Below are 24,648 nucleotides of genomic sequence, written 5' to 3'. Positions count from 1 at the left end.
GCCTTTGCTGCAGGAAAGCTAAAGAATGGTATACTGAAAAGGAATTGTAGAAAGAGAAAACACTGTTCTCCATACTGTTGCTTTGAGGAAGACAGCTGCAGGAAACAAAGCTAAAAGCAGCTAGAAATCTGCTGAGCAACTACCATTTTATTTCCAACACCAGAGATTGACCATGACAGAATTAATAAGCCAAAGCAAATTGATATGAGCAAATTTTCCAACCTATTACAATCTATAAAAGTGCACTTGAATAGTCCTACTATAACAAAGGGCATCAGACAACTTTCAGGGATTCAGAGAATCAAGGTGACTGATGAAGGATGAGCTGAAAAACTCTACTTTATGCATTTAGGAAGCACATTAGCTCATATACAATCTGGACCTAAGATTGCTAAGATAGGATCTGGGGTTAAAGTTGAATCCAGATGCTTACAAGGCATTTGTGAAAATAGCATGATGGATACTATGCATTTAGGAAGCACATTAGCTCATATACAATCTGGACCTAAGATTGCTAAGATAGGATCTGGGGTTAAAGTTGAATCCAGATGCTTACAAGGCATTTGTGAAAATAGCATGATGGATACTGGAAATCCAGTGGTCTCCAAATTCTTTAATCGTGTTCTCCTAATAGTAATTTGTTTAAAAATCACACAGAGATACCACTGTACTACTGTTTCATAAACGTTATGAAACATATCACAAATAAAAAATTTAAAGTAATGGAAATAAAATTTGTAAAGCTTATTCTTATATTCAGTGGCTCATCTTCTGTAGCCCTTAAGGTGTCCACTTCTCCCTTGGGAAGGTACAGCTCAAAGAATGCCTAAATATGTGTGTAAAGCCTGCACTGATATGGAACGAGATGATCAAAGGTATATCCCTTTGCTCTGAGTTAAGGGAATTAGAATGGACTCCCCCTAATTACAATCTGCTTTGGAATTTCATTCCACAATAAAACCAGCAAAATAATCACAATATGTATTTACACTAAAATTGAAAATTCTGTGATTAGAAAAATTGGTCAATGTAGAATCCCCAATGATATCTCAAAAACCATATGATGTTTCCACCTCTTGAATTTTTTGCATAATGGTACCATTTTTCTGTTGATAATTCAATGATAAATTTTAGAACGTTATTGCTGAAGAGACGGCCTAATGGGCATGGAGTTTTCATTGAGGGTTATGAAAATGTTTTGAGTCTTGATAGAGGTGGTGACTACATGTTGTAAATGTATTAAATGCCTCTGAATTGCATACCTTAAAATACTTAATTTTGATATATCAATTTCACACCAATAATAAAAAATAAACCACTATTACTTCACAATATAAAATGCAAGCTGTTTTGTGCATATTGACATATTCTTGTTTATTTTTAAAATTCCTATTTCTTGTCATTTTCCTAAAAGCAGGTGTTCTATAATATGTCTCTAAGAACAGCCATTATGATGTTTAAATTAGATAATTCTTCCTTAGCTTTTTGGAAAAGTAAAATTAACCATTTTGGGAGGTATTACCAATTGTTGTATAAACTGAGTAACTCATCAAATATGAGAAATCTATTTTATCTTCCCATATAGACAAAGAAAGGCAGTAGGATGCATGAAATTTTACACCCCAATCATATTGCATATGACAGTTTGATATTAAAGAAATTAAGAAACATAGAGCTAGCAATTAAGTCATCTATATTCCCAACATTTTCATAAGAAATGTATCTGTTTGCTGGGGATTGAATCATCCCACAAAACATATTCAGGACTCAACCCCTGGTCCTGGGGTGTGAACCCATTTGTAAATAGGACCTTTGAAGATGTTATCAAAGTGTGTCCAAACTGAATGAGGGTGAGCCTTATTCCAAAATGGCTGAAGTCCTCATAACAAAGAAAATTGGATACAAAAGAGGAAGTTGCAGGGAAAAGCCAGAAGCTGATAGTAGATGGAATAGTGAAGAGATGGGAAAAGACACCACCACATTCCCTGCCATTTGACAAGCCTAGGAACCCTAAAGATTATCAGCCAAAAGATACCAGTGCAGAGAGAAACAGGCTTTCTAGCCTCTGAAACTATGAGCCAAAAAACTGCATTTGTCAAACCACCCCCTTCTATGGTATTTGTTTTATCAGCTAGTAAACTAATATATCTCCAATAATTTGATAGACCTTAGCAGAAAAGTCTTTCCAGAACATCTGTTTAGACCATTTAAGAGCCTCTAGCATGCAATTTACAGTTATATATAATTATTTTAACAATTCACATGATTAAGGTGGTTGTTTATTTTTTCATTTCTCTTTTAAAATTCAAAATGAATGCTTTTTTAAGATAAGCAAATATTTATTGATCATATTTTATTTCTTCCTCAAACAGCAAGACCCTGTTTTCAGGTGTATATTCTAAAATTAGTATTATGCTTAATGCTTATGTACTTAATATATATATATACACATTTGAGAATTGCTACTTTGTTTTTAGCTTATTTGTTAAAATACTTTTAAAATAATGAATTATGTTAATGTGCATTCCAGATTATACAACTTTCAATCTAATTCTATAAATTCTAATGCTGATGCAGTACAGAAAGTGAAACTGCTCTCTAGGCATTATGTTGGCTATGAAAACGTGAGAGCAGTGATAGCAAATGTTGAAAATAGGCCTATTGGGGGCAGGTGATGAGATGCCTTGATTATGTCACTTGAATGATTGTTCTGAAGATCTGGTGTCTGTTGAGATGCACAAAATGAGCAACATCTGTTTCTTACTCTAAATCTTTTCTAATTTGGGATTTAAATATATTTTAACTGGAAAATTCAATTTATAGATTAGTAGCATGTGGCCCTAGGGGCTTTTAGCTCATTTTCTGATTTCTTTGCCAACTGGAACTAATCCAGTGATGCTACCTGATAATTTTCTTAGAATTTTAGGTGTTCCTAACATCAATGAATGGTAAAATATTTTATTTCGTTTTTTTAATTTTAGGAAATAAAATACTCATTTGATCAAATACTACCAATTAGGCAATAACTTTCATCAGTGTTTTATTTTGAGTCTATAAGAATGTGAACATATGACAAAAATTCCAAACACAGTCATATATACATTATATTGAAGTAAAAATAGAAAATGAGTTGATAGAGTAAAGTAACAATCATTCAAATGCGATGAAACATATTTCATCTGCAGAGGTGCAGTACTTTGGTGTCTTCTGCTCTTTTTGTTTTGTTTAAAGGTGAGAATGATTCTTCAGTTATTTTCTGATTCTTCTTTGTAATAGTTCTAAATATTTCTACTCTGAAGTATTGTAGATAGCTTTTCTAGATCAAATTTTAAAATATTCTGTTAAACGTTCTTGAACACTTTTGATATTTGAATCAATGAATGGATAGCACTTCATATTTTCCCAAATTGACCAAAGCTATGTACCATTTAATCTTTTTTTATTGTGAAATATCTACAGTGCCATTGAAAACATGCAGTAATGTAAAAATCCACCATTTGGTTAAGAGACCTTTGAGAAACATTAGTAATTAAGAATGGCATATACCATTAAAAATGAAATTTGAAGATTGATAGTAAATATTTTAAAACTCTAGTAGACAGAACCAAGAAGACTTACATGGAAGTTTACCGAATAAAGACTTTCATCTAAATAATTATAGCAATTACGTGGTTTGGCCAGATGTTCTAAAATTAAAAGACATTTTAGATTTGACCTAGTGTCTTTTATCTTTTGTCACCTACACATGTTGTATTTATGAAATTATTCATCATTCTATAGGTACTACCACTAAGTTCCCAAGTAAATTACGGTCTTATTTGCATAAAATAAGTAAATCTTTGAAACAAACTTCTAGAGCTGATATTAATCTTGTGCAATTAACTCAGTTATATTTCATTTCTTTATTTATCTTTCACTTAACTCTCATCTCAGCTTTCACCTCTCTTGGCTGTTAGAAAATTCAAATAAAGTCATTTCTGGATTTCCTCCTCCTTTCCTGCTCTTGTATTTATTTGTATAATATTTTAAAGGATGTATCTTCAGAAACATGTTATATCACAGTGAATTATTACAGGATTTCTACCATAATGACGATCCTAGTTCACATTCAATTTAATAAGCTATCAACCACATGTTCCCGGTGCCTAGGTTTCAAAAGGATAAAAAAAAAAAAAAAAAAAAAAAAAGCACAGTTCAATAAATTGTTCCTGGGAAGGCAAAGTATACTTATCTAAGATTATAATAACCAGACAATGAGATATTATAAAGTAATATCAAATCCTAAATCTTATCTCACTGCCTCCAAGACAAGTCCCTTAGGTTAGCCTGAAATTTTCCCTTATATGATTTATCACAAGTTGTAATGTTACATGCTTCATGTGAGTCCTTTTTCTCTGCCATCCTGGGGGTTGGCAGAGAAAATCAGCTCATTGCTGATTTTGCTCATTGTTAAATCTCTCACCTTGACACAGTCTAGGCTCATATACATAATCAACTAAAAAATATTTAAATACTCGATAAAGGACTCATTTCACAATAGAGATATAATGTTGAAACAAGTTGGAAAAGAAGTTTTTGGTCTTACCAGGAAAGACTTTACATAAAAGATGAAATAGTAGAAATTACAATAATGGACTGAAAGAAGTAAAGCATTTAGAAAAGACTTGATAATCAGTGCATCTTATCGATTCTGAGAAACATACTTTAGTTTTTTTGGTTAGAATCAGAGAGTTAGTTCAAAAATACTGTAGGAATGAAGATATTGGGAAATTAATATTTCCATTATTTCTTCAACCATGTCTTTAAGATATTTATTTTTAATCTATCTAAAATAGAAACATACTTTAGTTTTATTGGTTAGAATCAGAATTAGTTCAAAAATACTATAGGAATGAAGATATTGGGAAATTAATATTTCCATTATTTCTTCAACCATGCCTTTAAGATATTTATTATTAATCTATCTAAAATATTCCAGGAAATAAAGAAAAAAAAAGAAGTCAGTACAAAGAAATAAAAGGCATCCAAATTGGAAAGAAAGAAGTAAAACTTTCATTATTAGCAGATGGCATGATACTCTACTTGAAAAATTCTCAGATAGCTAAAAAAAAGTTTCTTGAGCTAATAAACAAATTTAGCAAGATGGTGGGATATAAAATTAATGTGCAAAAATCAGTAACATTTCTAACACAAGCAATGACCAAACTAAGGAGTCAGTTAAGGAAAAAAATTCCATTCAAACTAGCAACTAAGAGAACCAAGTGCTTAGAAATGAACTGAACTAGGACTGTAAAGATCTTGTACACAAAAACAATATAGCATTGATAAAAGAAATCAAAGAAGATCTAAATAGGTAGAAAAACATTTCCCGCTTATGGATAGGAAGGTTAAATATAGTTAAGATGTCAATTCTATTCAAATTGATCTACAGATTCAACACAGTACTAACAAAAATTCCAACAACCTACTTTGTAGACTTGGAAAAGCTAGTTACCAAGTTTATCTGGAAGGAAAAGTGATCCCAAATAGCTAAAAGCATCCTAAAATAGAAGAATGAAGTGGGAGGATTAATACTTCCTGATTCTGAAACCTATTTTAAAGCCACAGTTGTCAAAACAACATGGAACTGGCACAAAAATAGAATTATTGACCAACGGAATCAAATTGAGAGTGCAGAAATAGACCAGAAAATCTATGGTCAACTCATTTTTGGCAAGACCCCTAAATCCATTGAATTGGGACAAAATAGTCATTTCAGTAAATGGGCATGGGAGAATTGGATATCAATAGCCAAAGAATGAAAGAGGAGGAAAGGAAAGCACAAGGAATTGCTGCCACCACCCCCACCAGTACCAGCCATGAGGGAGCTGAAGGGAGACCAGGGCCCCACCTTCCAGCCTCTCTTTCTTCCTGCCACTGGCTGCAGACCTCCTTGGGACCTGTTCCAACAATGGTTTAAAACATGGTGGATCACTATGAAGTTCTAGGTGTGCAGAGACATGCTTTATCCAAGGATATTAAAAAGGCCTATCATAAATTGGCACTCCAATGGCACCCTGATAAAAATCCTGAGAATAAAGAAGGAGAGAGAAAACTTAAACAAGTAGCTGAGGCATATGAGATGTTATCAGATGCTAAAAAATGGGACATCTATGACAAATATGGCAAAGAAGGATTAAATGGTGGTGGTGGTGGAAGTGGAAGTCATTTCGAAAGTCCATTGAGTTTGGCTTTACATGCCGTAATCCAGATGATGTCTTCATAGAATTTTTTGGTGGATGGGACCCATTTTCATTGACTTCTTTGAGCCATTTGAGGAGTTTTTTGGAATTTGAAGAGGCCTCCAAGGAACCAGAAATAGGGGCACAGGATGTTTTTTTCTCTGCCTTCAGTGGGTTTCCATCTTTTGGAGGTGGATTTTCTTCTTTTGATACAGGATTTACTTCATTTGATTCACTGGGGCCTTCATTTTCTTCAACATCCTTTGGTGGTAGTAAGATGGGCAACTTCAAATCCATATCAACTTCTACTAAAATAGTTAATATAAAACTACTTATGTATAAAATTGTTAAAATAGAAAAATCACTGCAAAGAGGATTACCATGAGTGGTCAAGAAAGAGTAGAGGTTGCATGGGTAGTTTAGTGGTCAGAATGTCCTCATTCCATGCAGGAGACCTGGGTTTGATTCCCGGACCATGCACCAAAAAAAAAAAAAAAACAGAGTAGAAGTTGAAGAAGATGATCAGTTAAAGTCCTTAACAATAAATGGTAAGGAGCAGCTGCTATTTTGGATAATATGTAATTCAATGTATGCATTTAACAGCACGATTTGAGGATTAACAGGGGCATTTTTTTGAAGATTTCAAATGAACTCTACTTTCAGTTCATTTGAAATACTTACATAATCTAAAGTATTTATAAACAACTCATCAAAGCACCTATCTGTCATAAACTTTTGAGTTTATTGTTGGGACCATGTTAATAGGACCATTTTTGTTTCCTTTCTGACTTTAAAAATTGTTGTAAATTTCTGTATTCACTTTGCTTTTTTATTAAAGTTAATCCAAGGTGAACTGTGATTTTTTAGTAGTGCTAGGACAAAATTGTACACTAACACCAGCATGGATGTTGTTCTTTCTATTTTGTTTGAAATGTGAGCCAAATAGTTTGTCTGCTGTGAAGGTAACATTGCCAGGATGAATTTTCTACAAAAATAATTTCATTTTTTTCCAGTATTTAGTAGCGAATGATATTAATACATTAATGGTAATACATTTCTGGTTTAATATAAATTAAGGATGTTTTCTAGTCATGCATGAATGCCGGCAACTTAGTAGGTGTTATGAATCGTTTAAATATGTAATGTTAAACTTAAGTTGATAAAAAAGAAAAGAGAGTAAACTGGGTCTTTGTCATTTAAAAAAATAAAGAGAGTAAACTGGGTCTTTGTCATTTAAATTGTCATTTAAAAAAAAGAAAAAATGCTAATTTGTTTGGTGCTTCTTTCATGGAAAAAAAAAAAAAGAGTGAAAGAGGACCCTTACCTTACACTCTATACAAAGAATTAACTCAAAGTGGATCAAAACCTAAATATAAGAACTAGCACCATAAACTTCGAGAAGAAAATGTAGGGAAACATCTTCCAGATCTAATAATAGGAGGTACCTTCCTAAGCTTTATACCTAAAGCACAAGCAACAAAAGAAAAAATACATAAATAGAAACTCTTCAAAATCAAATGCTTCTGTGCCTCAAAAGATTTTATCAAAAAGATGAAGAGACAGCCAACTAAATGGAGAAAATATTTGGACATAACATTTCGGACAAAAGTTTGATATCCTGTGTACACAAAGAAATCATACAACTCAATAATGAAAGAACAAACAACCCAATTATAAAATGGGCTAAATACAAATAGGCATTGTTCTGAAGAACAAATACAGATGGCTCAAAAGCACATGAAGAGATGCTTATTTTCATTGAATGTAAGGGAAATGCAGATCAAGACTACAATAAGATACCACCTCACACCTATAAGGATGGCTGCTATTAAACAAACAGGAAACTACAAATGTTGGAGAGGATGTGGCGAAATTGGAACACTTGTGAACTGCTGGTGGGAATATATAATGTACAGCTGCTACAGAAGACAGGAGTTTCCTTAGGGAACTAAATATCAAGTTGCCCTATGACCCGGCAATAGCACTATTTGGTATATATTTAGAAGAGCTGAAAGCAGAGACACAAACAGAAATTTGCACACCAGAGTTCATAGTAGCGTTATTCACAATCGCCAAAAGATAGAAACAATCCAAATGCCCATCAACAGATGAGAGGATTAACAAAATGTGGTATAAACATATTATGGAATATTATGCAGCAGTAAGATGAAATGATATCCTGAAGCACATGACAAGATGGATGAGCCTTGAAGACATAATGTTGAATGAAATAAGCCACACATGAAAGGATAGATACTGTATGACTCCACTTTTCTGAGCAGCGTAAAGGTAAAATCAGAGGCTTATAATACAGAATATATGGGACTTAGAAATACATAAAAGCTAGAGATGGGTAAAAAAACGTCTACTTTGTCTGGAACCTAAATTTTCTGTAACACGTAGTCTACCTCAACCTGTCTGGATAGCTTATTTGAACAATTGAAAAACAAGGAGTGCAGAATAAGAATGAACTATATAGCTTAATGTAATGTCTGGATGCATCCTAAATATACTAAGCAGATAATCAAAAAGTATTGGCAAAGTCATTTGTGGGATGGAAGAAAAATATATGGAACCATTAAGCCTTATGATCAGTGAATTCTCTGTACTGTGTCAAACATTAGGGACACCGAAATCAGTAGGCCAAGCCCTTGATCTTGAGGCTTCTCTTGTGAAGCTTATGTAGGTAGCAGAGAAGCTTAGCCTACCTGTAGGTATGCCTAAGAGTTCTGGAGGACCTCTTTTGTTGCTCAGCTGTGGCCTCACTCTCTCTAAGCCTAATTCTACAAGTGAAATCATTGTTCTCTCCCCCACATGGGACATGTGAAAGTTTCCCTGGCGGTGTGGGAGGTGAGTCCCACAGATGAGTCCGGCCTGGGCACCATGGGATCAACAATTCCATCCTGACCAAAAGGGAGAAAAGAAGTATAAGTAATAAAGTATCAGTGTCTGAGAGAGTTCAGATAGAGTTGAGAGGCTACTCTGGAGGTCACTCTTATGCAAGCTTCAGTTAGACATTACTCCCTTGCATAACTTGCCAAATCCCAACAAAAGCCATTCCAGCTAATCCTAAAGAACACCTGGGACAACTATATAAGATTCTAACTAGGGTAACTTTCCAGAATTGAACACCCTCAAGATAGGTCCTGAAACCTAGAGAGCCCAGCCTCTCCAGAGTGTCAGCTAGTTCCAGCTCCCTATTCCAAATTATTGATAGCACCTTCCAAAATGAAAAGGTTAGAATGCCCATAGCCCAAATACCCCTAAAGAGTGGGATAGAAAGATCAAAGGTGATGGTGAGTTATACAGAGAAGGTAGGGTTTAACAAATGAGTATGGCTGCTGAATCATTAAATTAGTATTTATTTTAGTCTCCAATATCTTAGAGCAGCTGGAAGTGAATATCTAAAGTTGTGGAATTGTAACCCATGTGTACCTCTGAAATCTGTTCTACTACTAATTGTTGTGCTGTGTCTTGAAATTTATTGCTTTTTTCTATAAATGTTGTATTTCATAAAAAAGTTTATGGTGTTGATAAAAATCCTTCTAGCCTCCTATACTCTGGAACAGTTATAAGGAAAAGTCTGAGATGATGGTATGGTAGCCCATGACAAACTCTGGGAGCTTTCCTGTAACTACTTATTGAAGAATACTTTGAAAACTATTGCTCTTTACTTTCTTTGCTTTGCATATATGCTATATTATACAACAAAAAAAGTTAAAAAAAAAAACAAATGTCAGTAGTTTTTCATTATTTCTTCAATGATCTTAAAACAATTTAATTATTAAATAAATAATACTATATTTATCTATCATTTATTGAAGTATTTCAATTTAAAAAGTTATACAAGTTTCTTCACATGTATGTGGAAAAAGGAATAGAAATGGTAAATTCATGAAGCAAGCTTTGAATATTCAAAAATATTAATGTTTATATTATTAAACTTTTGGAGGCATTTATTGTGAATTTTCATTGATCATTTAGCTTAAGTTCTCAGGCAATAAACTTTGGAATAATATGAAAAAGGCTCATGAACTTCAGCAATTAACTTTTATTGTAGAGCTAATTTTTAATACTAAATTTAATGCATATTTACTCACATAGCAAACTAACATTTGGATCATAACCAAAATATAAAATTTTGAAAAAGCCTATTTATATTAATCTAATGGAAATATATGCTTCTGTCTTAAGATTTTTCAACATGGATGATGTTTCTTTTCTATTTGTACTTTATTTCCATCCTGCCATGGAATAGGAATTTGTATTCGATTCCTACCTATCAATGTAAATTATAATAGATATGTTACTAAAATACTACCTAACAACTTCATGGTAGGGAAACTCCCACCAAAAATGAATCATTTTCTCTGACAATATCAATCAACTATAACAATTGTAGATATTTCTGCTTTTATTCTTTTCTAATGTTATTCATGTTTCAATTATATAGAAAATAATTAAAATATGTTTAGTTATTTCCGTTTATTTAAGAAAGTGAAAACTGATGTATAAAATACTTAGCTATGTAATGGCAATAAGTCAATAAGACAAAAGTATAAATTATACAATTTGATTATTTTTTTTAATCATGTGGTTTATCATTTCCATTAAGATAGATTATCATTTGTTAGAAATATATCCATGAAATTCTAGGGTCTATTGTAGTGCTAACTAAATTTAAATTTATGTATGAGGCAGAAAAAGTAAAAGCAACTTAACTTACACTCTAAATTGAATGAATTAGATCAGACATTTTCCTCTTAAAATACATTTTAAAATTACATGACTTAATCACTCCATATACTTACGTACATGCAACATACTTCTGTTTAATGTCAATCACATATAAGTGGAAAATATGCAGCTGATCAAAGAATAAATGAAAATGCCACCATGTATGAATATTTAAAATATATTAAATTAATATATATTAATTATATAAGCAATAGTGGTTTGATTTTGCACTTCATGTCTGAGAAGGGACAGCTTATACCCTTTCCTATGTGTGTCTACCTTTTCTCCACTTTTAGGGTAGTTGGTTTGGGTCAAATATCAGAGTTTTTTACAAAGAGAAAATGGATCAGAGTGGCCTCAGTTTTCACAAAAATTTGTCATTGTGTTATAGAAATATTTAAAAACGGAAAAGGTCACTTGTAGTTCTCAATTTATAACAGGTTGTGTGCACAGAGTTACAAAATTTTGGTAAAGAAATTAATTTACCTGCTTCTAATGTATACAGTCTTATAGCCAGCATTTCCAGAAAAATTGCAGCAGAACATATGAAAGCTAAAAACTATGCACATTGTTTGTACCAAACATCTACTTTTTCTTTTTAAAAGGGTGCTATGGTTTACTTCAAACAAAACTTTGAAACAAAATATTGAAAGCTTACTTTTTTCTATAAATAATTTTCAAAGATAAAAGAGTTGCTTCTTGAGAGTGTAGGTCACAAAGTTTTTATTGTCGTCAGCCTATTTTAAAAGGTCTTCTCTAATTTTATTACTTTATTGAAAATAGAATTTCTCTTTAAAGTTAGCAAATCTTTTTGTTGTTGTTTTGTTTTGTTTGTCCTGAAATGCCTTCAATATGTTCAGAAGCTTAAAGATGGAGAGTAAACTGCAAACACAATATTGTTACTAAACATTGTGGTTTTCAATTCAGGATTAAAAAAAAAAAAAATGTTGTTTTAAATGTGATCCCCGAAGGTATTAGGTTCTGTTATTTTAAAAATATTTTGTTATTTCTTTAAAATTAAATTAGCCTAAGCCATACATTTTATATTATTCTTATCTCTGTGCTTTATTTTTTAAAAGGAATTAAACAGTTACCTTATTCATGTAAAAGATGAAACTATTTGATTAGATATATTTGCTTCTCATCTTTCCAAGATACAATTGCAGCTACTCCATACTTAAAACAAGAAAGTAGGTATGGCACTAAACATTGTATTGCATACTCCAAAGTGATCTTAGTTATAAGTTAAAACTTAGTTTTAAGTTAAAATTTTCCAATTTGGTTAAAAAAAAAAAAAACATAAAACATTACCAAGAAGAGATTGTGATATTAAATAAGTTAAATAATTTGATGACTTGATACACTGCTTTAAGATATTTATATAACACCAAATAGTTTCATATTTGCTCTTGTCCATATAATCTTTATTATTGAAACAAATATGCATGGATAGTCACAAAACTGCAGAGAAGACTTCTAAGCACAGGATAAAAGGAGGCCCCAATACACCTTCTTCCAACAAGAGCTTGCATTCTACCTGGGGAGAGAAAAAAGATAAGTGGGTAGACTCATGGAGAGAGAAGCAAACAAACAAAACTTACATTATATGAAGTGAATGATGAAAAGTAGCAAGAGCTAAAGAATTTTCTATAATGAATCATCAATAGCAGATAAGACAATCAAAGAAGGCTCTTGGAGAAAAATGCGTTGAATGTTTAAGGTAATGAAACAAGTGGGATATTTAGATATGTGGAACAGCATTTTAAAGACTTGAAGAGAAAATAAATGGTTATAATAGAACAGGGAAATGCACTTTTCCTACAGTATTTACTCCTAGAGGTGAGAGTGAATATTTGCTGGATCATAAACTAATATACCACCCCTGGGATTGGTGTTGCTACACGGCCGTGAGGAAATGTTTTTTTTCAACTACATTTGAGAGGATAATTAGGAGTACTGAAAGACTTGCATTTTTTTTTTCTAAATTTGGCCTTCATTACTACACAACTAACCTATTGTAATTACTTTTTTTCTGTTCACTTCTATCTCTTGATTTTTTTTCTTCATTAGAGAAGTGGATTTACAGAGCTATCATACACAAAATACAGAATTCCAATGTATCACCCTACCACCAACACCTTGTGTTGGCATGAAACATTTGCTACAATTGATGATAGCATATTTTTATAATTTTACTATTAACTAAAGCCCTTGTTTACCCTAGGATTCACAATTTTTGTAGAGTAGTTCCATTAATTTTTTTAAAAACAATATTATTTTACCATATATGTAATCTAGCCTTTCCCTTTTTAATAATATTCAGATATATACTTCAATGCTGTTAACTGCATTTACAATGTTATGCTATCACCACTACTCATTATCAAAACCTTTTCATCATTCCACTAGGAACCCTGTACATTTTAACTTCCCATTCCCTATCCCTGATCTCTGGTAACTTATATTCTAGATCCTGAGCCTCTTAGTTTGCTTTTTCTAATTGTTTCAAATCGGCAAGATTGTACATCAGTTGTGTCTGGCTTGTTCAACTCAATATGATGTCTTCAAAGTTAATCCATGTTGTCACATGTATCAGGATTTTCATTCCATTTTATGCCTGAATAATATTCCATTGTGTGCACATGCCACATTTTATTTATCCATTCATCCCTTGATGAACATTTGGGTTGCTGCCATCTTTTGGCACTTGTGAACAATGCTGCTGTGAACACTGTTGTGCAACTATCTGTTTGAGCCCCTGCTTTTAATTCTTTGGGGTGTATACCTAGCAATGGGACTGCCCGGTCATATGATTGTTATGTATTTAGCTTTATGAGGGACTGCCAAACTGTCTTCCAAAGAGTCTGTGCTATTTTACATTGACACCAGCAATGAATGAATATTCCTATTTCTCTTCATCCTCTCAACACTTATTTTCCATTTTTTAATAGCAACCATTCTAATGGATTTGAAGTGGTGTATTATTGTGCTTTTTATTCATATTTCTCTGATACCTAATGATATTGCTCATCATTTCATGTGCTTGCTAACCATTTGTTTATCTTCTTTGAAGAGATTTTAAGTCTTTTGTCCATTTTTCAATTCGGTTATTTATCTTTAATTTGTTTTTTATTATTAAATTGATGAATTTCTTTATATAATTTTTATATTAAACCTTTATCAGATATATGATTTCAAATTTTGTTTTGCCATTTTGTCTATTGTTGTTTTACTTTCACAGTATAGTCCTTTGAGGCATGAAAGTTTTTATTTTGATGAGGTCCCATTTATGTTTTTTCCTTTTCTTGCTTGGGCTTTTGGTGTAAATTCTAAGGAACCATTACCTAACATAAGGTCCTTAATATGCTTCCTTTTGTTTTCTTCCAAAAGACAGTTCTAACTCTTATATTTAGGTCTTTGATCCATATTGACTTGAATTTTGCATATGGTGCACAGTAGGGGTCCTCTTTTTTTTTCTAAAGCAGAGATCCAGTTTTCCCAGCAACATTTGTTGAAGAGACTTTATTTTCCCAAATGAGTGATCTTCACTACTTTTTTGTCAAAAATCAGCTTGCCATAAATATAAATGCTGATTTTTTTAGCTAATTTACTCCATTGGTCTATGTGTGTGTCCTTGTGCCAGTACCATGCTGTTTCATGTCAGTACCTTGCTACTGTGGCTTTTTAATTAAGTTTTAAGATTGGGAGATGTGTGTGTCTTCCAATTTCATTACTCATTTTTAAGATTGCTTTAGCAATTCAGGGTCCCTTATCCTTCCACATAAATTTGATGATTGGTTTCTCCAGTTCTGCAAAGAAGATTGTTAGAATTTTTATTGGGATAGAATTGAACTGAGTCTGTAAATTGCTTTGGGTAGAGTTGACATCTTAACGATATTTAGTCTTCTGTTCTGTGAGCACTGAATGCCCTTCAATTTATTTTAGGTCTTATTTGATTTCATTTAGCAATGATTTTGTAGTTTTCTGTGTACAAGTCCTTTACTTCCCTGGTTAGATTTATTTCTAGATATTTGATTCTTTTAGTTGTTACTGTGAAAGGATTTTTTCTTGATTTCTTCTTCTGATTTCATTGCTTGTGTATAGAAACACTATTGCTTGTGGAGTATTGATCTTATACCCAGCCAATTCACTGAATTCATTCATTAGCTGGAGGAGCTTTGATGTAGACTATTATACATATTTTTTGAGCAGACAATAAAGTTTCCCACCGAAGTTATTCCTAGCCTTCTCTAAGTTGTTCATTTTCCCATTCCCCTCAACCTATGATGGCGGACATAAGCCATTTGTTACAAAAATCTTCATTTTCCATCTTCTCATTTCAGCAAATCAATGTGATCACAACTTCTTCATATCTTTAGAACTTTTCTGTATGTCACTCTTTTTCTCTTGTTTTAGAGTAAGAACTTGTGTTTCCTCTCTTTGTGTGCTAAATGTCATTCATAACCTAACTGACTAAGCCTTTTCTTAAAATAAGTCAACAATCCCCCCGTTACATCTTAATTTTTCTGCTTCATTGTTATTTCTCTTAGAATTGTAAACAAATAAGTAAAGCAAATACAAATGACAGGGCTTTCTTTTTCTCCTAAAAGGCCTTTTTGCATTAGTCTTATTTATTCCCTTCCTTTCACCAGCATAATGATGAAGATTTGTCTCTATCTGCTACTCTCTTTCTTTTTTATTCTCTCATTAAGTATTCTACTTTCCAAAATTTTCATCCTTTAATGTCTTTACATGTGAAACTAAACTTTTATTATATTGATTGTTTCACCCAGTTAAACCAGTAGCCTCACAATCTAGGACCTTTTAAAACCTTTGTTTGTTTTGTGCTTCGTCAAAATTCTTTTCTTCCTTGGCGTATCAATTAGTCATATTCATAATAATATTATTTATCAAACCACATCAAAACTCAATAGCATGAAGCAATAAGCCATAACTAGTATATGGCTTGGATGGAGTTCAGCTACTTTAGACTTGTTTGAATTAGGTTTGTCTCCTAACAGTGAACTGAGCCAGGAGAGAGGTATAGCTCAGTTCACATCCTAGAGAATGTCTCTCATCCTAATTGAGCCAACAACTACCTGAGTTATATTTTTATCATGGAGAAAGATAGAAATGCAAAAGGCCAAGTCAAATCATGAAAGCTAATTTCAAGCTCTGTTCACATCATTTCCACTAGCATCCCATTAGACAAAGCAACTTATATGGCCAAACCTCACATCAGTTTGTGAGGGAAATATATTCTTCCCATGGAAGCCAATAGTGAGTGAATATCTGCTGAACAATAATATAACTTACCTCTTTTGGGTATAACAAAAGTATTCTATCTTGATAGTGATTTCAATTCCATCTTCCTTCAGATAGAGTTGGAAGCAGTGATACAGCTGACAGGCAGAGTGGTATAAATTTAGAATATAAACCTTGACAATGAACTGGACTAGGGCAGTTTGCAAATACATTGTTTATTCTTCTGAGTTATTTAAAAACATCACCTCTGATCCAGTGGACATTAATGAAGCCCATTCTATGCTCCAGGATTAGGTAGTTGTCTATGCACGGTGAAATGAAATTGTGGGCTAAGATGGTTTAGGTATAAAATCAGGGAAGCTTTGGAAACCTGAAGATAGCCTTCACCTTTGCTTTTGACAATGTTATAAAAACAAATATTCTCATTTTCATTCACCTCAAGACCTTTGAGATTTATTTTCAATTTAACTACCAGAAAATAATTATACAGTTGACTACTTGTAACCCAATTAGAGAGAGAGAAGATAGCACCAATAACTTGTCTTCCTTGATGAGCAGTACTATATCTGCTGTTAGATGATAGGTCGATGAAGAGTTGAAATTCATGAGAAATCCTGTGTTTTGCTTGCTGACCTATGATTCAGAAGTATGAAAATAAAGAAAAAAAATTAAAAGTCTACTTAATTTTTTAAGTCTCAGAATCTAATGAAATAGTTTTAGAAATAGTGTTTCTAAAAATATATAATTATGCAATGCATAAATATGAATGTCCCTCCAGGAATACTTTGACTGTTAAATATGCTTAGTTCCTCAGTCTTAGCAGTGACCTAATATTTTAAGCTGCACATCAATACCTTGATTAAGAAGTTTCACATTATTTGTTTACATTTATTGCTAATTAAAAATTAGAAATAAAAGAACTCAGAGTTATTTCCATATCTTCGCATTCCTCTGCAGAGAATTTCAGTAACATCAGTATGCATTCTGTCACTTTGTCTTTGTTCACAATTTGGTGACAGGGTTCATTGCTTTTGCTAGAAAATAAGATTACTATAGTGCAAATTATGCATGCTCAGTTGCAATTTACCTCTGTGTGAGGTTCTTTAAGTGCACGTTATTCATTGTTTATGAAATGTTTCATTTTTAAATCTGTTTTGAAAGCCTTAAATGGAACATTATGCTTCTACCGAGCCCTCTGTTATAGATCCTGCTTGCATTCTACAGAAAATATATTTTAAATATCATATCTGCTTTCTGCTGTGTTATCTTCCACACTCTCCTTTAACTCTCAATACATCACCACCAGTCACATGAAACAACACTTAACTTCACTGAATAGGGTTACAGGATTAAATTCTATAAAAGGGCTTTGCTTTGGTTGAATTATTCCCGGCTGAATTCTTAAATTTGCCATAGAAGAAAAGTGTCCTTTCCAAATTTGTTTCCAACTTGGAGCTCTTCTTTTCCTCTTTCAATTTTTAGTAGAAGTATAACATACCAGACTTTAAACAACAACAACAAAAACTGTATAATCTATAATGAGCCAAATTAAGTAATAAGCCATTTTTATTTAAATAAGGTACACAGACTGTGTTTACATATTGAAAAGATTAGAGAATTTTATTTTATTCAGCAAATATTTAGGAATTCCACTGATAGGCAATGTGTAAAATGGTTGAAATTCAACATGAATTAGATCTTCTCTTTCCTCTAAAAATGCATTTATGTGAAGGCAGATAAATTGCTAATAACATACATCATGCATCATAACAAATAAATAATTTGACTGTCTAGAAAAGGAAGCTATTAATTCTGCTTGGTGACATGAGCAAAGAAATATTTTAAGGGAAGACTCACCAAAGAGGAGAGAGATTTGAATCTGTTGGATTGTTTTTGACAGAGAAGATGATGGGTAACCTACAGAGAAAGAACAGTATTAAAAAAAAAAAAAACATTTTGGACATTGTCATATCATAGCATATCTGGGAAAGGTAAGAGGTTTTTGAACATGTAACAGAATTTGTTGGGCACAGATGGAAGATGTTTAAACATTTTGTATTATATTGCATCATGATAAAGGGTTTAGATTAAACATTGTGGACATTGGAGAGACACCCAAAATGTATCAGCAGAGAAGTGATTTGATAAATTTCATGTTTTATGAGGATATTTTGAAAGTATTGTGGAGCTTTAAAACAGAATAAGGGAAAAGGGAGGTGTTGGTTAAAACAGTTGCTGAAAGTGAAATTAATAAGACCTGACAAAAAACTAGATGTGAAGGGTGAATTGGAGTCAATGATGACTTCGGTTTCTTCTCAGCTGGATATTTTGATGGATGGTGATGTTGTTTAGCTGTGAAATAAAACTCAGAGAAGTAGGACAGAAGAGATAAAACTTCAATTTCTAATATATTGAGATGTCTATAAATATGCATTAGGGGCACAAGGAAGGAAGTTTGAAATATTTGGAATTATTTTTGGATTGGATATGAAGTTGTGCATGATCAGAAATAGGTGATAACTGATAAAAAGAAAGCAGACATTTAGGCAGGCAAGAAAAATACTTTAAAATCATGGTAAAAACAAATAATAATAGCAGAGAAATAAGACATAGGGAAGGAGTAATTGTACAACTCAATCCATGCACAAAAAAAGAGTGTCAAAGAAATCAACATTATTAAATCATTATTGAGATAAGAATTCTAAGGCAATACCCGTATTTGAAAATCAATAAGTCTGTTGGCAGGTTAAATCTCAAGTGCTGCAGAGATGTCAAACTAGGGTATCCAGATCTGTAGCAGAAATCCACATGTGTGGTTTTGGGGTGGGGTCATAGGTAGAGATGATGCCTTAGATGTTATTTGAATAGAATTGATAGAAAACTGCCTAAGATTGAATGCTACTGAGGAGGAAAAATATAAAGGAAGAAAAGATATGAAAAGAAAATCTTAGCAAATGCAGACATTAGTGTGCTGGCACAGTAAGAAATTTAGCAAGCGGTGAAAGAGACTTGTCAGAAGAAATAGGAAGAATTAAGATAATATTCTGTGATAGAAGTAAAAGGAAGAATAGCCTTAAGAAGCTAAGAGGTGGTTATAGGCTTTAAACTAGGAAAAAAGAGGAAAGGTTATTGGGGTGGTAATTAGAAGTGTAATTATAATGAACAGTATCTTCAGTAAGATAGGATAAGGGAAAAATTCAGATTACATGGGGATGAGTAAGGAATGTGTGTGTTTGTGTATGTTTGTGTGTGTGTGTGTATGTATGCATGTGGACTGGTATTGATAGTGGGTGAAGTGCAAGGAGAAACTATTATTCCTAGATTTCTAAGTGACTAAGAAAGAGACAGTTGTTCCTTTTTTTTTTAATTGATATAATAAAATAATAAATAGGCAGTGTAAAAGAAGACTGAAAATTCAAATAATAACTTCTGGATAAGACTAGAGGGGGCAGTAAATCCCTTTTTAAAATTCAGTTTTACAGCCCAGGATCAAAGAATGTTTGTGTTTGTGTGTTGTCATGTTTAAAAAAAATCACCACAGTGGTGGAAGAGGACCCTCATTTTGATTCCTTAGAGTATTTTCTGAGAGATTAGAATTCCTTCCTTAGGTATTTGGAAAAATTCACCAAGAGACCACCTGGGTTTGGATTTGTTGGGAAAGGTTTTAAATTTTGGGTTAAACTTTGATAGATATAGGACTATTCATATTTTCTATCTCTTGTCTCAGGATAAGTTGTATTTTTCAAGAATGTGTCCATTTCATCTACACGTTCAAGTGTATCAGTGTGAAATTGTTCATAATATGTTCTCTTTTAAAATCATTTTTATTGTGAAATATAACATGTATTTTAGATTTTTCCTTCAAGCTGCTCCAAGACATTAGAAATTAAAAGAAATGTCAATATATTAGCAGTCAAAAACAAACAAACAAACAAAAACCTAGGATTATAAACCAAATAAGAGAAATATAATACCAAAAAGAGAACCTGAGTCTTTACTAATAATAGCATGAACATAGGATTTTCAGAATTGTGATCAGTTAAAGAAAGATTCCTCATGATATTATTATGATTTTTCTCAATTTGGGAGAAAGAAATATTAAAGCCATAAAGACTGTCATTTCTTTTAGATTTATATTTGTCTAAATGAAGGGGTTAGCTCTAATATTGTGTTGATAATATGGAGCAAGATGTAATAATTTTTTATTCTTGTTTTAGATGTACTTTATCTACCTAAGAAGATAAAACAATTGAATTGATAATGATTTAAATTGTTGAACCCTTAAGTGAGTCTAAGGATTAAATAAGACAATGAGATGTAAATTTGGGGTTTACACCCTTTTCTAATGGATAGGAGTATGGTGGCCTGGGAGAAGAAATGCCACTATGCATGGTGTCCTCTCTTTAATGAGTGGGATGGATACACAGTGCATTATTGTTTATCCTTATCATCCAAGTACCCATTTCAATCACAATGACTTTTCCCTTGGAAATAAACAAGTATAAATGTGAATTTACTATTTACCAAGTCACAGTCCAAGAGGAGGCCATTGATATTTTATCTATTACAAGTCACCTTTATTTTTTAGTGCATGTGGAATATAAGTGTCCTATCTTGGGACTAGGAACAGGAGATTAAAGAGGCACATTGTACTATTATTTTCTTCTACTTCTTTCTTTCTTTCTTATGCCCAGAAAGTATACTCTTTTTATATATTTTTTGTTTTGCCTTGGTTAATTACATGGTTTTAAGACTCTTATTTTAGTCAGCTAATCTGAGTGCACTAGGAGATTTTGCAATAAACTGTTTCCTCGAGAAAAGAGAAAACAAAACAAAACTGTTTCCGCTATAATTTCTCTGAAAAAATTTGTAGCTATCTGCTATAATTTTATTTTACCTAAAACCAGATATAATCATTTTATTGTATTTATTTTGAAGTCTTTATTGATTTTCAGATGATATTTATTTAACCTTTTAAAAATGGTTTCATATTTTATATACTTGTCAGATGGTATGTACAATAATATGTAAATATATGATATTTATTGTGAATTATTTTGAGGTATTGCTAAAAAATCTTTCGTTCCTCATTCATTATGAATGCTTTGTGTTATAGCAAAGTCTCAAAGGAAAACTGATTTTTAAGATGTAAACTATATTTTATTGAGAAGTAGGATTGTACGTTTTATGATATTTGAACAGCACACAAATATTGGTAGTGTAAAGCAATAAAGGTATCCCATCAAATAGATAGCAAAGGTAGAGCCTATAAAACAGGAAGCCAGGCCTCTTTTCATTTTCACCATGAAATTCCTGCTTAAAATTAAAATCTGCACTGGTGATGGAGAATTGAAAGCTTTCAGAATTCTTTACACAGCAATGTCCTCTCATCTGCCTGTGCTAGTTGGAAAAGAAACAGAAGTAATGTCAAATCTGCACGTGCTCTGAGAGACTGGCTGGCAAAAGAAAGACAGCATTAAAGAAATGACAGGGCTTCTTGTATGAGTCCCAATCTGGATGGCTTGGAAATGTGGTATATGCCAAACTTCAAGCCAAACCTCTTCAACCATCTCCTCAAGTTCACCTTAATATCAGCACTAAATACATTCTCATGGGAACATTGTTATTTGTATTAAATATTTACAACAAGAAAAATATGAGGGCTAAATAATTCCTACTTGATTATTTTTTTCAGAAGATAGGCCTAGGAGAAGCAGAGCCACCATAGATTTTGGTGAAGGAGAATGTCAAGTACTGTACCGTGTAATAAGCAGAAATAGAAGACTGCTGGGCCCTGGACTCGGTGCTATGATTAGAATAAAACCACTGAGTCAGCTCACAAGGACCATAGATCTGAGAGAATGAAGCTTTGGCACAGCCTGTTAAAGGTCCACAAGCTTTCACCTGGAAATGTCCTCAGAGCATGAAGGAAATGGAAGCTGCGCCATGCATCCAACCTCTCAGCAAAGCTCGAACAAACACATGCAACTCATTTTGCCAGGCCATCTTCAAGGAGGAAGGATATTGATTTACAGAAAATGATATTAGATATAAAGGATAATGATACATGGATCACAGATGCTGCGCTAACATATGGAAGAATTCTTGCATCAGCAAATAAAAAGGGTCACTAATGTGAAGAGAGTGAGGGCAGCATTTATTAGAAGAGTTTATTGCTCTGTGATTTATGAATCACCACAGATGGCAGTGATGTAGTATAATATTCACAAATATGATGCTATAAAGATTATTAAAGCATCCAGCAGTGTCCATTTTTAGTTGTAGCTATAAACAGAAAATATCTCAGGGAAATCTGTACTTTACCAAGAAGGTACCCAGACACTCCATGCTGGTATGGTTTCTATTATTGGGTTTCTTCTGAAACAATTTGACATTTGTCTCATGTTTCTGTTGTGAAAGCATACATGACAGAGAAGGGGGAGATTTCGCAGGTATGGCTCATAAGAATCAGTCTGTCAAGGGTCTTAACACGGACCATCCACGTAGACCACCTGCCATCACATCCCAGCTCTGCAGCTAATGATGAGCTTTTCCTTCTTTCTCCTGGGCAGGCTCCCGGACTCGAACCCAGGTCTCAGGCATGGCAGGCGAGAACTCTGCCACTGAGTCACTGTTGCACTTCCCTAACTATGGGCTTTTGATCTAATTGCTTAATTTCTTGAAGCTTCTCTTTCTTCACCTGGGAAATAGGTAAAACAATAGCATTTACCAGAAAGGGCTTTGGTGAGGATTAAATTGATTAATATAAGCCACTTAGAAGAGTGGCTGGCATACATAAAAGATCAAAAGCAATAGTTGCTTTTATCTAATGAAGATATTTCTAAACAATTTAGTCAAAAATTATGTTTTCATACATAATCTTAGTTAATTTTCATAGCAACATTCTAAGGTAAGTGGTATATATGATATTTTTAAATGGTGTGAACTGAGCTTTAGTAAGCAATTTAAGTAAGTAGCTTGTCCAATGTTGTATAGTCAATAAGTGAAAAAGCAGGGGTCCAATCATACTAAGAGAGGCATTTGCAACTGTCCTTCATATTCATCAGTACAGGAATTTCATAGGGCTCAAATTAAATGAACCTTATCAGGCTGAAATGTCAGTAGCATCTTTTATTCCTTATTTGAACATTACATAAAACATCATAAATTAGCTAACATATTGCCAAGTATTTGTCAATGAGTTAAATATATTATCTAAGCTTTGTCAAATTGATAATATAATCAATTTTAGTTAAAATTTTACTGAAAATTAAGATTGCTTCTTGGTTTGTAAGGTACTAACTTACATAGCTTTCTTTATGACATTTTAGTAAAAATGCTATTTTAGATGTTACTGGCAAGAAATTAGAGAGCAACATCTATATAAATAGGAAAAACTGTCATTGAAAATTTTGGCTGAGATTTTAGAGACACTTTCTACACTCAAGAATTTCAGATTAAAAAATAAGTTAAAGTACTAAGATAAAACAGGAGGGTGGGAAAAATTATAGATGTTGCAAAATTCAGCAGGAGCCAAAGACAAATTTGTAAAAATGATGATAAATGGAGCAAGCATCAGTGTGAGATTTTCAAAATGAGTAAGCCCCATTTTTTTGCATGTGCCATTTTAATGGTTTGCTAAAATGGACAGTTTCCCTTTTCAGAACTATAAGCCTAGGTCTCTGATATGGGTTCATTTCTCCAAATTATGCATGTTTTCTCTCTTGGTGAATGCTATCAACAATTAGTGCCCCAAAATATTACTTATTATTTCATTAAGTGGTATTGAATAAAGTACTATCATAAAAGAGTAAGTTGGTAAAAAAAAAAAAAAAGTCTAAAGAGCTTAGATAGTGTAACCAGATCTGTTTTTTAATCAAACCTGCAGGTATAACACTCTCTTTGAATTTACCTCATTATGATTTCTCAAGAGAATATAATCAAAATGCCTTCAGAATTTAAAGTAACTTACTGGTAGCTGCAAATATAGTTTACTCTTTTCCATTTTTAATTTAAAGAGTAGCTGGCCTAAAATATTTAGAATTTGAAGGCATAAGTATTTTCAACCTAAAATTGAAATTTTATCTCTGTAATAACAATTCAGAATATCTATGCAATGTTAGCTAAGTAATGTTGTCATTTATTGAGAGGAAAATGGGGACTGTTTTATTTAGTTTATTTTATTTTTCTAAAGAAATTCCTAAGTTTTCACATTAGTTTAAAATAGAATTATATCTTAAAATAGCAATAGGTACTATTATTATTTTAAAAAAAAAAGAACAATTTATACTCTTAAGGAGACCTTAATTCCAAGGATTATTTTGGGAGACATATTAATGAAATTCCTTCCTTTTTTTGGCTGTGAGAAAAATTTTTTTATATTTAAAAAACATATTTTTAGGGACGTATGATAGTGTTTAAATCT

At 32.6% G+C, this 24,648-nt stretch overlaps 2 protein-coding genes across 10 annotated transcripts in view; one reads left to right on the top strand and one right to left on the bottom strand.

The window, feature by feature from the left end:
• EYS (EGF-like photoreceptor maintenance factor) overlaps positions 1-24,648 on the top strand; it is a 1,737,133-nt gene that overhangs the window by 756,494 nt on the left and 955,991 nt on the right.
• The window catches only part of LOC143682714 (uncharacterized), a 34,201-nt gene continuing 26,229 nt past the window's right edge, over positions 16,677-24,648 (bottom strand). For 2 of the 9 annotated variants that reach the window (XR_013175248.1, XR_013175246.1), the window contains 3 exons: positions 22,548-22,923; positions 18,081-18,140; positions 16,677-16,856 (listed from right to left, as the gene is read on the bottom strand). Coding sequence is in view for 1 of the 9 variants with exons in the window: in XM_077159243.1 (XP_077015358.1) it covers positions 16,692-16,856; positions 18,081-18,140 (225 nt within the window). In the remaining 8 variants the exon portion in view is untranslated. The remainder of the gene's footprint in view (positions 16,857-18,080; positions 18,141-22,547; positions 22,924-24,648) is intronic. The other 7 variants (XR_013175243.1, XR_013175242.1, XR_013175249.1 and 4 more) reach the window with 4 other exon arrangements.

The sequence above is a fragment of the Tamandua tetradactyla genome, chromosome 5 (genome assembly GCF_023851605.1).
Source record: "Tamandua tetradactyla isolate mTamTet1 chromosome 5, mTamTet1.pri, whole genome shotgun sequence".
NCBI classification, from domain to species: domain Eukaryota; kingdom Metazoa; phylum Chordata; class Mammalia; order Pilosa; family Myrmecophagidae; genus Tamandua; species Tamandua tetradactyla.
This window is presented reverse-complemented; position numbering and strand designations above follow the sequence as displayed.